This window comes from Misgurnus anguillicaudatus, chromosome 5 (genome assembly GCF_027580225.2).
Source record: "Misgurnus anguillicaudatus chromosome 5, ASM2758022v2, whole genome shotgun sequence".
NCBI classification, from domain to species: Eukaryota; Metazoa; Chordata; class Actinopteri; order Cypriniformes; family Cobitidae; genus Misgurnus; species Misgurnus anguillicaudatus.
Window position 1 is genome coordinate 21,036,543 of NC_073341.2, and position 16,061 is coordinate 21,052,603.

Below are 16,061 nucleotides of genomic sequence, written 5' to 3' on the forward strand. Positions count from 1 at the left end.
ATTGTGCATTATTAGTTCTAGCAGAACAATGGGTCGGTAACAGATGCTTTTTGCTCTAGTTTGTGTCTCCGGGATAACACAAAACGGGTTCTCCACTTTAAAAAGGATTTCAAGGGACTGACAGAGTAAAATCCATCAGGATTATGTCACTGTGTGGATGCCATTAGAAGATGCAGACTGATGCATTCTTATGCCACGCAATTGGCTGTGCTGTAATCTGTTCCACCTCGCTGTGCTTCACAAGTGTGTACGAGTCTCCCATTGCATGTACACAGATTATTCATCTTCAGATATGCAAGAATGAAAAAACCTGTGGCACACATATACAGTATACAATATTTGCTTTAAATGACCCCACAGCTTCAGATCTAAAAATGAATGGTATGATAGTAAATGGAGACAACTGAAGGTATTTTTTTGGGAAACTAATAAAAAAATATTTTATTCTAATATACAAACAATGCACAGAAATTTCAAAAGCCATATTTAGTTGTTTTTGATGACACCTGTGATTGGACCTTGACTAGCTTTGCACATGTGTGTCCTTCAGTTTACACTTCACACACAACAACACATGTAACATGTATGCATAGTAATATATTTAATATATAGTATTTTATTTAAATAAATATGCTTGTTATTATAATTGTATATTGTTTTATAAAGTATCAAGATAAGATTATTATTGCATCATTAAATCTAAATGAAGTGCACGTTTGTATTTTACATCCAGTATTAATGATACGTCTGCGTGTAATGTTTTATTAACCAGTAACTTAGGCCTATTTCAGTCATACAACAATACACAAACACGTGTTACTGTTGATCCTCCTGGTAAATGATTGATCACACTGATAAATGACTCATTCCGGAAGTGACAAGTACAATGCGGGCTTGAGAATAAAGTTTACTGGTCATTCGCTCTCACTCAGGTAAGAAAAACAACAATAGATTATGTATTACTCGATCAATCTTAATTGACTGCGGTAAAGTTCTGGTTTATATTCCGTGTAAATGATTAAGACATAACGATAAATATTGCGTGTACAGCACGGTTTAAGATACTTTGTTTTAACAAACACACACCCGCGTTAACTCGCGCACTTGCTGACAGTGCGCAAGTTAACGCGCGCGCGTGCGTGTGTGTGTGTGTTTGTGTGTGTTAAACAATGTATCTTAAACCGTGCTGTATAGGCTACTATAATACACTCAGAGTGTGATTAAATCTCTTTAAGAACGGCATTAAAACACAACCCTCTTTATTCAAACAGTATACGTTGTTAAATCTTTGGAGATGATGAGGTGATATAAGGGTGTTTCTGTTAATAATTACATTCTGTATTTACATTTGCGTGCAATTTAGAATAGCTAAACGTTATTTGTATTCTCTATAGAATACCTCGTCGAAAATAACAAATGTTTTGGTCTCCTGGGTAATCTACGTGTTGTTTTGCTTGTATAAATAAACTACTTTAAAAGTACTTTGTTGTTATTTATTCCTAGCAGAGTTTACAGGAAGTTACGTGTTGACCACGAAAGCCGCTTGTTTATGTAGCATACTCCGGGTTTAAGAATGATGTGTGTGTTTATCAGATAATATAGTTCATATGTTTCCCCATTAATTACTATTTGCTATAGTAAACTGAAGTATATTGTTTTATACAATATAGTAAGAAGGCCAACTACTGTTTAACAAAACTACATTTTGTTAGTGAAGGCCTATACTATAGTATTCTGTAGTATTTAATATAGAAATGTAGTATATACTGTAGAATACTTAACTGTAGTAAATACGGTGGTGTGTTATAATAATTACACTTTGTTAATGCACTGTAAGCCTATAGTATAGTAGTAGTATAGAATAAAAAAAAATTGTTGAATCAACTCAGAATTACAAGTCATGTCAACTTACTATTATCTTGACAAGAGATAAGTTCAACTATATTTTAAGTTATAACAACTCTTCTGAACTGACTTGTAAATCTGAGTTGATAAAAAAAATAAAGCAGCAATGATTTTTTTACATTATAGCATATGAATTGATAAACAGTACTGTAGTATACTTCAGTAGTATAGTAAACTGTAGCATATTATAGTAATTACTAAGTATTGTTTTTATTAACTAGTGAATTGATAAACTGGGATAAATACTGTAGTAAACTTTAATATTTACCATGGTGGGGTTCACACAATATAATTTCACTATAGTGAATATTAAATATACTACAGTACATTATTTTTTTTCATGTGGGTGAACCTTCATTATGAGACTTTTCATCTCCATTGACTTGATGTTGTCCTCAAAAGAGCGTTGGCTAATTCTCTTCTAGTTCTCAATCTGCAGCAGTTTCCATTCTGTTTGATCACTAACATGCAGACACTATAAGATGAGTGTGCATCATTAGAAACGCAGCCCTGTCTGGGCAGGCTGTTCTCTATTTCTCCATTAACGTAGCTTTACAATCAAATGGCCTAGCACTAGGAAAAGGCCGCATTGATTAGTGTACAAATTAACACAAGAAAGAAATCATTCTCCTCCCCTAAGCTAATTTGCCATCCTTGGTTCCCCTTAATAAGTTCTTCTGACCGACTTTTTATACATAGACTCTCCACTGCCTCGGTAAATCCTTTAGATTTAATAACCATAATTGCAATAAATTCAGTAAACATTTAGATTGAATGCAATAACTGTGTCATTTACTCTAGTTGGTCGCTTTAAGCGTAATTTAATAAAAGGGTAAAGGACCCTCCGCATAGGCGGGCCACTAATCCTTGGTGAGCCATGCATACGCATTAGACTGAAGCATCTCGGGACAAAAATAGACAACGATTGATCTAGATTTCCTTGAAAATATCTGATTGCCTTGGCTTGTTGTTTAGAGAGACTTTATTTACTTAGCCTAATTATGTTTGTTTTGCTAGTCCATCTTAGATCACGTATGTTGGGTCCACTGGCTTTTACCGCAGGCCTATTATCATTCAAGGCCTTAAAGGTAAACCACAACATTTATGCCTAATTAGTACTTAGGGGCAATTCATTGATTAATGACAATTCTGTCATTTATTCAACCTTAATGTTTTATAAAGAAGCAGGGTCAGCTCTCTTTAAAAAATTTTAATAGAAGAAAGTCATATACAAAATTGTATTAATACGAAGGCGGGAAAAATGCCATAATTTTTGCTACACCGTGAACTGTCCCTTTAAACTTTTTAGTTGTAGCTAATAAAATAAGATGCAGCAACACACAAACTAAACTATAATCTGAGAAACCTCAGCATCTCAATAAATGTGTAGACAGAGACGAGAGAAAAGTGTGAAGGCTATTGTTACGCCATTTCCAGAAGAGATTTGCTGGTGGCATTTATGTAGTGAAAAGTTTACTCCCACAGTTTAATGCGAGAATGAAGATCCCTCATCTTTATATACAGCCACCGGTAAAACCATTTCATCTGAAACAGTTCAGAGCATAACGTCAGCCCACTCCATATATCTGGAGCTCATTACAGAGGAAAAAAGGTTTGCTGTAATTAATTACCCTGCTAATTGGGCCCTCAGCAGTATTATTGTCTGTGTCTGTGCTGCTTATTTAGTGTACGAACGAGACCTGCCGCATGATTGTTTCATTTGCTTTAGGAGGCTCCTACGCCCGACCATTAGGGCGGTGACGTTACAATCACTTAGTCCAACACTAAAGCCTCTCTTATAGAGATACAGCATTATATCAGTAACACTATATAGTGTATAGTACACAGTATGTACACTTTAAAAAAATATTATTTTATAAAATTGAAAATTAATATATGCTTGAATATGAACATTTAATTTTATTCCAGTGTAGAACACTTTAGATTCAGCTTACACCTAATTTGAATACTGATTCATTTCTTGGACAAATTGTGCACTTATTGCCAGTTTCGTCAAGCACAGTGTCAGTGGCTTGAAAATGCAATAAGAGTCTTAAAATATATTTATAGAAACCAAAACATAAAATACAGACTTGTGTCATGTGATGATAAATTCACGCCTTGTTTACACCTCTGAATTGTGTGTATTATCTTACTATGGTTTACTTTAGTAATATCCTGTATTTTCAGTTGTTTTAATATAAGAAAATGTTGCATTTTTGTTGTATCATTGTTAAATGCAAGCCAAAGTGTATGTGTGACTGAAAGCTTCACTGTAAAAAAATTATAGACCAGTACAGCAAGTCGTATCATCGTTATGTTTTTCATGTTGTTTTAAATTAACAAATTAAGTTAAACAAATTCAACTTGCAATAAATGCAGAATTTTTTTACAGTGTTATTTCTGTTTTGCAGGGAGGATGCCAGATCTTCAGGACATTTCCAACGCTATATCAGAGCTGCAGCCTGAAGCCATCACTGATATTAGTGTGCTTGCATCCAAGAAAGACCCTCCAGCAGACTACAATGTTGTTAGTATGCAGTTGCCAAATATATAAGTATAGTTGTGATTTGGATCTTATAGGGGTGGTTTCCCGGACAGGGATTAGCTTAAAGGATTAGTCAATTTTCTTAAAAAAATCCAGATAATTTACTCACCACCACGTCATCCGGGGTGTTGGTGTCTTTCTTTGTTTAGTCGAGAGGAAGTTGTGTTTTTTCGGCAAAGCATTTCAGGATTTTTCTCATTTTAATGGACTTTGGTGGACCCCAATACAGTTTTAATGCAGTTAAAAATTGCAGTTTCAAAGGACTCTAAAAGATCTCAAACAAGGCATAAGGGTCTTATCTAGCGAAGCGATTGTCAATTTTGGCAAGAAAAATTAAAAATATGCACTTTTAGACCACAGCTGCTTGTCTTCCTCCGGTCCTGCGATGCACCAGCGCGACCTCACGCAATACGTCATCACGTCATGAGGTCACATATGACGTATCGAAACTACGCCCCAGTGTTTACAAGTGTGGAGAAAGAGGACCGTTCTGACGTGTATGTCGAATGATACTAATTAATGTCTTTGTGTCAGTTTATTGTTTAAAATGGTCCGCAAATGTGTGTTTCATATATGTAACACGTGACCTTTTCACAGCATTACGCAATTACGCGAGGTCGCGCCGGCGCATCACAAGACCAGAGATATACGAGAAGTTGTGTTTTCTTGTCAAAAATGACAATCGTTTTGCTAGATAAGACCTTTATGCCACGTTTGGGAGTCCTTTGAAGCTGAGTTGAAACTGCAATTTTAAACTGCATCAAAACTGTTGAGTGCTGGGGTCCATTAAAATGAGGAAAATCCTGGAATGCCCTCCCCAAAAAACACAATTTCCTCTCAACCAAACAAAGAAAGACACCAACACTTTGGATGACATGGTGGTGAGTGAATTGTCTGGATTTTTCTTTTAAGAAAATGGACTAATCCTTTAAACCAGGACTAGACCTTAGTTTAATTAAGAAATATAACTAGTTTTAACAAATATGACTTACTAAAAACATTACTTGTGTGCATTTTGAGGCAAAACAAAGGGCACTGATGTATTTTAAGATATGTCAGTGCAAGTTGTTTTTTAGTTTGGGCAGCTCTTACATTTATTTTAGTGTATGAGTAGTCTAATCCCTGTCCGGGAAACCGCCTCATAAGGTATAGAGGATAAAATGGGTGGCACAGTGGCTCAGTGGGTAGCACTGTTGCCTCACATTAAGACGGGCCAATAACATGCAGGTTAGGGGGATTGGAGATGCCAAATTGCCCCTTCCCCAACGTGTGTATGGATTAACCTATTATGAATCCTTGCCACGTTTATTGCCATATATGCTGTCAAACAAACAGAATTTAAAATAGGCAGCATTTATTTTTAAACTACTAAAAAAATTAAGCATTTAAATTTTTTAAAAGAAAGAAGAATATTAGTCCAGACCTATCTTAATAATAGTATATGTTCTCCATGTATTGATTTAAACACTATTTATTAATTAAGTTAACTCTGATGAGGGCTAAAGCTGTTCCTTTTGTCTGGCCTGAGGAGACACTTTAACAACTCTTTCTGATAAGATCTCCAGCAGAGCTTGGCACTAGCGTGCCTTGTTTGTTTAGGACTCAAATGGCAGTGACATAAGGGTGGCTGGTTCTCCAGCACTTCTGCAACTCTCAGCAATCCCATAACACTGAGAGGGGAAACTAGGACAACTGTATCAATGGCCTCTAGGAATATCCTTTGTGTGTGTGTATTGGGTGTGTTTGTGTAAGTGGGTGTGTTTAAAACAGAGAGAAAGGAGCAGGGCATAAAGAGAGAGTGGAAGTTTTGTGAATAAAACAAAGCACAAAGCAAACACTGTTAAAAAATCCTAATGCTAGGCTTACGGGTAGCTAGAGTTCTTCCTTTCCGCTTTCCGATTTTCCCTTCGCATTTTCTTTCTTCTCACTCCCTCACTTCCCGCCCCACCCCGCACGTCCCCAACTGTTGCCGTCTCCGGTGGGTTGTATGTGGGTTGGCACGGTGCTTGAGTTCTGCCCACTGGCGCTGAGGATCCGGTGCGCGCCACATGGCACCGGCGTGCTCTCGGGGGCCCTATTCCGCTTGGCCTTTCCCTCCATCACATGAAGCAGGATGCAACTGCTTCACTTTGTTTGCACAAACAAACACTTTTATTTATTAAAAACTTAATAATGCTAAATTACGCAATAGCGCAGAAGATCGAGTGCCGTTGTACCGAGTATCAGCCAAAATGTAAAGGCATATTTATACAAACAATATAATGCACAAATGCTGTTATAAACATCAGCATTATGCCACTTAGCCAATAAAATTTCAAAAAATCAGACCTATTATATAAACCAACATGTAGTTTGTTTTTAGTAGCTAGATTTTGTAAGAGTTGGGAACTGATTTTTAAAAGCTCATCCATCTACTTCTTTACTTTGTTTACGCAAACAAACATGTTGTTATTAATAACCATATTAATGACTAAATGTAAGTGCAAATGTTTTTTGCAAGCTGCTTATAGCAAAACCTTTCGAGTTTTGATTTGAAATGCATTCTTATTATTACCTTTAACATTTGCTCAACTAACCAACAGCAGACAGAAAATCCTATACGACAGATTTATATTCAAGTGTCTCTTTATTAAGTACGAAGTATTGAGGTTTTTCGAGGAAGGAGAAGTGTCTCTTCTACCCTGCTGGTCCCAGCGCTTGGCAACTGTTTCCACATTCAGGGTGCGTACCCTGCCCCAGCTGCGCAGTGGCATACTGACTCCTTTGGTGCCTGGTTCCTCCCTGTTTGACTTTGGGCTTCACAGCTCCGGCTCTTTGTTTACGCTGACAGGAGGAGCGGGGCACTGACCTGGAAAAAGTGGCCAGGACGGGTTGTCTTGTAAGGGGAGGAGGGTGGTGAGAAGGTGGGGAGGGAATCGTGGTTGATGTATAGACTCCTTCTGGGAGCTTTGGCTCGAGTCAACACCGCTGCTGAGGGTGAGCCGCACTTGCCGGATCCATCCACCAGTCTGTCCTCTATATCCGATTCCCTGTCAGGATGTCAATCTTTCCTGACAGTTTATATCCAAGCTTATATTTACTGAAATGTGGACAAAATAGTAATTTTGTGGCACACATTAGGTCACCTACTTGATTCTCTATAAAGATCGCACAGTATAATCTCATTTAGCTGGTTTAAGGCCTTCTTTGTGAGGTCTTATGTGATCCTTGTGGTCCCATGAGGTTGGTGGTATTTTTAGGCTTTTTCAGAGTCTAGGGAACTTTCTTCACTTGTGTCGGGCTCTAATGAGATGGAGCGAGAGCTCAAGAAAGCATTAATTAAGCCAAGTATGCACAGAACCGGGCAAAAAAGCACACACACATGGCATCCATACATTAACTCGATCACACCTCAATGCATTCTTCTCTGGGTATTGTTTTTCCTTTCATGTAGGTTGCACAAACAACAGATGGCTTCGACGCCAACCTTTGGAAGGACAGCATATTCAAATCCAAGGTCACGCGCTATCTGTGTTTCAGCCGAGCCTCGAAAAATGTAAGTGAAAATCTTCAAGTCACGAGTTTTCTTCGAATTTCTTCACACACTGCCATGGACCGTGTTTGGCCCCGGCTGGTTCAGTTCGTCTCTCATTAGGGTTCTGCACAGATCTTTGATCACAAACTCCTTCAAAATACATCTCGTCCTTTAAGTATCCAAGATGAATGCAAATACCACTCTGAATTTAGAACGGTCTGAGAATTTTTTTACTTGATGTATAAATTCCCAGAGTCCTTGCATTTGAAAATATGTTGATATCCAACTCTCCCAAAAGAATTTGGTTAATGATTATTCATAAGTGAGACTCTCCGCATTTGTAGTTTACGATTTCATTTTACTCAATTAAACTGGTCCCTGCAGATGATTCAGATACATCCCAGCTATTCATCCAAGATCCAAAAATGACAAACTTTTGATTACGGGAATTCTTGCTTATTGAATATGACACATCAAACAGCCATCCCAATATGGCTTATAAAGGGGCACCTAGACCAATGATTCCTCCGTGTATTGTGGCTTTTTGAACATTTACCTCTCGTTCAGCTCAGCTAAATTGAGAATGAGTGGCTTTTTCTGTGCAGGTATCTCTGTCCCAGAAAGAAACAAGTGCAGCCTGTTCACGCTGTTTAGGTTATCTGTCTTTATTTAGGGTGAGCGATGCAAAACTTGAGCTGTCGCGCCTTTAGTCTTTATGCCTTGTTGTTGCCTTAGCTTACATAGCAAATGTGTTTTTATAAATCTTTCTGTATTGTTAATTAAGATTCTTCAAAAATGCTGCCCTTCGTTGTGTGAGGGTGGCAACAATAGATTGGCTAATAAGCTTGGTTTGGTGGGTCATTGTAATTCAGTGTTACATCTATGTTAAAACCACTTTTCTGCTGAAAACCATGAAGATACCCATGATGGTTGATGGTACCCATTGACTTCCATAGTAGGAAAAAAAATTACTATGGAAGTCATTGGGAACCGTCAACTGTGTACCTACCATCAGCTATCAAATATCTTTTTTATTTTCAACAAATAAAAAGAAACTAAATGATGGGTAGGTGAATTTTTATTTTTGCGAATTTATATTATTTCCTTTTAATCATATTAACATATGGGGCCCTATCTTGCACCCAGCGCAATTGACTTTGTCAGTGACGCATGTATCATTCGTATTTTGCAAAAAACGGGTTTTTCCCTCCACAGACGCACGTCAGCAAATTAGGGAATGAACTTGCGCCCCCTGGGCGGTTCTGCGCAAAAAAGGAAACCATCCCTGATGCTATTTTGCAGTTTCAAAAAACAATTGCGCCACTGACAAAAAAATAATAGTCTAAAGTCAGTGGCGCGTTGCGCGTGGTTCATTATGCTATTTTAAGGGCGCATGCTTGACCATAATAGCGTGCACAACGCGCACACACTTTGCTTATCTAATCTACACAGATGCAACAGTTATTTTTGCAAATCATAAATTGTTACAATAAAAAATATTAACACATGAGATAAGGGAAATCATTGTGGTGAGCATTGTGGTGATCCTGACATCATTATAGCGCTTGCGGCGCAACGTCCTGGGGATGCCAGCTGATGAGACAATTGTGGCTATTTCCTCCCACGCCTGTTTAACCGACACTGATTTGGGCGGGTTCATCCCCATACAAAACAACTTCTCTGTCTTTGACTGCTCTTACACGAACGTCGGTCTCCTCGGCTGTGAACCGCTCCTGGCGTGCGACGGTAAATCCGTCATAATAATAGCAACCCGCCGTGGAACTTGCACACTTCCGTTTAAAGGGAATGTTGGATGACGTTCTGATTGGCTTATTTGACGTTACGCCCAAACCACTTGATTTGCGCCTGGCTCAAGAGTTATTTCTCCCGCCGGGAAAATAGCAACAGCGCCCAAGATCTGCCCACAAAGTCACTTGCGCTTTGTGCTTCGCACTTGCGTTTCAGATCGTTAAAATAGGGCCCATGGTCTGAAAATGTACACTATCTCTGTGCAGGTAAATGCTGTTGTTATTTGATGTTATTTGTTACACTAGTTTAGCTATATACAGAAGATCGTTTGTTAGTCACAATATTCCTTAGTAGTATTCATTGCACTCAGTCATGTTTACCTGTTTGATCATTTACTGTATACCCCTAAGGAAAATGATCATACCTTTTAGTGTTGTCACGGTACCACATTTTCAGTAATTGAATTCGATACCAGTAAATATCAGAGAAATAATTTCGGTTGCAAAACACTAAAACATGCTAATTAAACACATTATTATTAATAAAGTTAAATGTCAATATAAAATAATAATCTGAAAACATTGTCATTCTGTATTTACTTTACATTTATACATCAAGTATAAAATGTATTTGTTGCTGAAAGGTTTCACCAGCGGTTGTCTGTGTGTGTTTGCTGGGGTTCTTCATCCTGATGAACATCATCATCAGTCTGCTGCTTAAAAAGACAAATACAATAAACTTCAGTAAGACAACTGGTTGAACATATGCATATATACAACATTAAATGACTGACACTAACTGTTAATAAATAACAAAATCAAGCTATTATATTACATTTACAGATTAAAGTACCTGATTAGTAAAGATAAAATGACAAACATGACAAAAATGCTAAGCCATACATTTATTATTTTCTTACATTTATTTTCAATTATTTTTCTATAAAGGTTATCAAAAGTCTCTTCTGTATTAAATTGTGTTTTCTCATTTATTTTTACCCATGTAAAAGAATTTAAAGCATTAAATGGTTAATAAGGACACTTGACAGCATGAGCATTAGCATTGCTGGTACTGTACTAACCATTAAGTTCACTAATGATGTTTTATTTTAATCTAACATTAAAAATTGTTTTCTTTTAATTGACAAGGTAACTCGTCAATGGCGGGGAAATAGTTGATGTGTTTCTCCTTCTTTCATCATGACACTTCGCTCATTCTTTGATCTTCCTTAAATCTTAAGTATTTCTGTACGCGATCTGCACATTTTTTATGATTTTTGGATCATTAAATTTTTTGTTGTGTCTATGAAAAGTTTCCGGCCGACAACCTGTCAAACAGACAACCAGCACATCAGTTCCGGTAGAACCGGTTCTGCATTGGTTCTGGCACCAATGACTTTTTATATTTTTTAGAACCAACTTGGTACCAAAGACCCAGGGCTTTTGACAACACTAAAACCTTTTGTACATGTGCTCAAAATCTTTACACTTAAATGAAAATAATCTGTAAATTGAGGGTTCTTGCTTTTTAAACAGATTAATAGAATAGAATCTCAATGGAATCACACAAGGGTTAAGAGATGTTCGCTGGTTTGCAACAACCAATTCCTGCAAACTCCTGCCTGTTGATCAAGTGCAATGAAAGCTGTAGTTTTAGTATGTAGCACATCAGTCCCCTCCGCCACCTCTCCAGCGTGCAGTCTTAAAATGCGTGTCTGTACTGTTTTGAAGTCCCTGACGCTAATAAAACATGGCAGCGCCATCAACAAAGGCTATTTTGTCTGTCAGTCAAAGTGGCCCCCACTGTAATTGTCTATGACAAAAACAGATTCTGCAGAATTAGCCAGTGAATTATGTGGTGGGAAGTAAACAGTTTGTGATTTATCACACTCAGGGTTGGAGGTAGATGGCCCTTTGTCAGGTCCTGATGGGAAAAAATCTCTCCTGCGTCTTTTATTAAAAAAAAAGTGTTAAAAGAAAAAAGCAGGACTCATGCATAGTAATAGCATTCATCCATATTCGTACCCGCGAGTCAGAATAAAAAACTATGAATAAAAATGCTCTGTAGTGGTAATAACTGCCAGGCAACACTAGCGACGGTATGCGGAATGTCGGACCCGTCACGTCACGCCACGCTAGCTGCACGCTTTCAGGGGTTTCGCTGGATTATTGCTATTTATTACTGCGAAAAATGGAGGCATAATGAGCACGGGCTTGGAAGGCTGAGGGAAAAAGTCATGCTTGAAAATGTCAACTAAACAGCTCCTGATTGTTTTCAAGTACTCCCTGTTCTGAAGCACAAGCAATTTGGCCTGCCATCGACTGGCCTGAGTGCTAAGCTGTCGCGTTTGAGGATGATGGCTAACACACAGGTGCATGCATGCTTAAAAGAGGGCACTGATTCAACAAATTTGAATGTGTGCATGTGTGGGTCTACAAAATGCTACAAAAGGCTTTTCAGGCATAAACGGTGACCAGAATTAGACCAAGGGCCAAATGCGGGTAAATAAAGCTTGCTGGCTGATAACTTTATTGGAAACTAAGATAGTTTGAATCAATAATAAACAACAAGTAAGCTGTTTACTAAAGCAAACATTTGTCCACCGTCGTGAAAGTTTTGCCGTCAGTTTTTTCCCATTACTCCATGTGGTAACACATCAAAATGGAAATGAGGAAGGAAATCACAATATGCTTTTATATTTGTCTGACTGGTGGTGTTTTACAGAGAGAGAGAGAGAGAGAGAGAGAGAGAGAGAGAGAGAGAGAGAGAGAGAGAGAGAGAACCTGACTCTGATGTTGCAAGTGAAACAATGACCATAGCTGTTAGTCGCAATGTACATCAGAGAAAACAGTTAAATATTTTGTCAATTTAAGCTGCAATCCATAACTTTTCTTGTTAAGAAGGCTACTGAGCAAGTATAAAAAAACATCTTACACCAATTCGCATCTGTTAAATTTACAATAATTATTTATAATTTGAACTGTCAGGTACGTTTTCGCGGAAAATGTCATGAGTCCAGATTTACTAACAGCTTGCGACAGTGCAAACGCCTCGGTTGCCTATACTGTTGCAACACTACTGTTAGTATTTTCTAATGGCGCACAGTAAAAAATTAGCACTGTAAGGCATGGAGGCATGATATTTTTGCGACTGACCTTATTGCATATGCATTTGTAGGAGTTTCATTTTCAGACACAGAATTTAAGGGAGATGAGTATGTAAATGGTTTGCACTCATCAGTTTACTGGTATTTGTGCCACTATTCAGGGCCGGAGTGGGGCCACTTTTCAGACAGGTAGTTTAAAGGAATTGTCAATTTTCTTAAAAGAAAAATCCAGATAATTTACTCATCACCATGTCATCCAAAATGTTGATGTCTTTCTTTGTTCAGTCCGGAAGAAATTATGTTTTTTGAGGAAAACATTGCAGGATTTTTCTCATTTTAATGGACTTTAATGGACACCAACACTTAACTCAACACTTAACAGTTTTTTCAACGAACGCGAAACTCCGCCCTAGTGTTTACAAGTGTGTTGAAAGAGGACCGTTCCGACGTTGTTGTATGTGGAATGATACTTATTAATGTCTTTGTGTCAGTTTATTGTTTACAATGGTCCGCAAATGTGCGTTTTATATATGTAACACGTGACCTCCCTACGTCACTACACATTTATGTAGGTCGCGCTGGACTGGACCTAGACGAAAAGTTGTGGTTTAAAAGTGCATATTTTTTATTTTACTTGTCAAAAATGACAATCGTTTTGCTAGATAAGACCCTTATGCCTCGTTTGGGATCGTTTATAGTCCTTTGAAACTCCATTGAAAAAAAACTGTTACGTGCTGAGTTAAGTGTTAAGTGTTGGTGTCCACCAAAGTCCACTAAAATGAGAAAAATCCTGCAATGTTTTCCTCAAAAAACACAACTTCTTCTCGACTGAACAAAGAAAGACATCAACACCCCGGATGACATGGTGGTGAGCAAATTATCTGGATTTTTCTTTTAAGAAAATTGAACACTCCTTTAAGGCCCAAAACCAGCCCACTTTTTCCATGGTGGAATTTCAAGTAAGCACTTTTGCCAAATTGGATAAATGAAGCAACAGTACAGCTCTTACTTTTGTGTAGTTTTTATTAATACAATGGTTCAACAAATAATCTTAAGGTTTAATATTAACTAAATAATAATATACTTATTCACTACAAAAAAATAATTAGTAATTAAAATAAACTAATAATAAAAAGTAATTTTACTGCATACACAGATCAGCTTGAGTTTTGTTATCAATATTAAACTGCATAGTCTATGGATTGCCATGTATTGGGTGATACACAAAAGGCCAATATTTTGATTCAGTTTTATATTTTGCTTGTGAATAAGTGGACAACAGTATTAGCCAAATAATTAAGTTGCTAATGGTAATCACTACTAGGCATATCCCTCTTTACCTGTTACCACTTGTGTTTGTCCTCTTGAAAATAAATCGGTAAGCTTGGCACATTTGACAGCATCCTTCTCCAGTGCATTTCTTTTCTTCAACCTGGCTTTTACAAACCCTCCTGGCCTCTTCCTCCCACCCATCCTCCCTGAAAAGCGTACTGTTACGGTAGGGCTGGCCCAGCCTACCTGAGAAAAGTTTTGGAAAAGACACGCTATGGACCAACTCTATGGGAGGGGAGGGGGGAACTCACTCACATGGTACAACCCATGCAGAGGCTGTGCGTGTAGTGTTATTTAAGAGAAGATAGACTCACTAATGTGACAAATGTAAAAAAATAAACTCGACCGGCCCAAAAGTGAAGCGACCCACCGCCACTATTCAAACGCCTAGAAAAGCAAATCTTAAAGCTCACGTAACACACGCTGTTTCTGCATTTCTGATGTTAATCTGGAGTACCTATAGAGTAGTATTACATCCTTTATATCTACGAAGACGTCTTTAGTTTAATCAGATTTATAAAAGAAAGATTAGCTTTACCGAATCTTTACGATAACGTACGAAAAAATTAAGAAGGAGGAGTTATTACCGCGGGTGGAGCGAGTACGAGTCATGCAACACTATACAACTCTTATAACTTATGGTTAACTAAATGTTTGTGTAATTTATATAATATGCACACGCCTATTTCCAACATAAGACAAAAGTCTTACTTACCGCATGCAACTCGTGACCGGGTTGGGAAAATCCAGCGCATCAAACACACACGCAAAACTCCGCTGCTACCCCGGATAATAAACTATATCCATTGTTTCCAAAAGGCTGGATATCTTCTCCTTACATCCAAAAACACATTTCATCTTTCGTGCCATTGTTGAGTTTTGAAATTAAACAAAGCTGAGTGGCGTGATAAGATGTTTGCAAGCTCTAGCGTCTCCCGCTGATTGACGGGTGGGCGGGGTTTTCCGGGGGAAGTGCCCATATAAAGAAGTGATACGTATAAAAACCCCTGAAACGTCAGTTGGACCTGTAATCGAAAAAAACTTTTCCGAAACTTGTAGGAACCCTGGCGAAGTGCATTCGGCACAGAAATACTCTGTAACGTGTCCAACTGCTTTTTTGACACTTTGTCTACGTTTAGCATGAGGAAACAACTCTATAACTGTGTTAATAAGTCAGAATGCTTGAAATACCATTGAACCCCCCCTTTAAAATTTTGTGCTGTTCTTGGTAGATTGCGTTGATCATTGTGGAAATAAGCTTTTTCTTAATGTGCGCCTTGTAAATCCACTCCCACCTTTTTAAAATTGGCCTGTTACAATAATTTGCAAAGTAGCCTGCAGTTTTTCTTTCAAACAAAGATGGCGATATAGAGACAAACATCATGAATTGAAGAGTCCAGAGGCAAAAGCCACTAAACGTCACTTCCGTCAAAAATTAGATAATGATTTTAACCAACACGTACCATACATTCATCAAATACTTTCGCATCAAATCCACTTAATCCTGCACTCAGGCTATTCATAAACACCTATTTTTAGGTAGGCATGGGCCAGTATGAGATTTTGGCGGTATGATAACCTAAAGCAAAAAAAAAAAAAACACGGTTTCACAGTATTGCGGTTTTGCCATTGCTATAATGTGTTATTATCAGACGTATACAAAACAACATCCTTTTAACTGGACAATACATTTTATTTTTAAGCAACATACATGTATGCTGGGTGAAAATAAAGCCTTTTAATTATAATTTTCTTTTAAAAAACGTAAATGTAAATTATATGACTTAATGATTTAATTAATTTTGTGTAAACCCAGCTTGCAAACGGTATTACTGAAAATATTTGCTGTTTAAAACCTCGGTATACCTTGAAACCGGTAACCGGCCCATACCTATTTTTAGGTAGAA

At 37.7% G+C, this 16,061-nt stretch overlaps 1 protein-coding gene across 1 annotated transcript in view; it reads left to right on the plus strand.

Moving 5' to 3' along the window:
* The first annotated feature begins 909 nt into the window (after window positions 1–909).
* Window positions 910–16,061, plus strand: part of mvb12bb (multivesicular body subunit 12Bb) — a 58,679-nt gene continuing 43,527 nt past the window's right edge. The window contains exons 1-3 of the mRNA XM_073867732.1: window positions 910–932; window positions 4,320–4,435; window positions 7,887–7,984. Of these exons, the coding sequence (XP_073723833.1) occupies window positions 4,325–4,435; window positions 7,887–7,984 (209 nt within the window). The 5' untranslated portion in view covers window positions 910–932; window positions 4,320–4,324. The remainder of the gene's footprint in view (window positions 933–4,319; window positions 4,436–7,886; window positions 7,985–16,061) is intronic.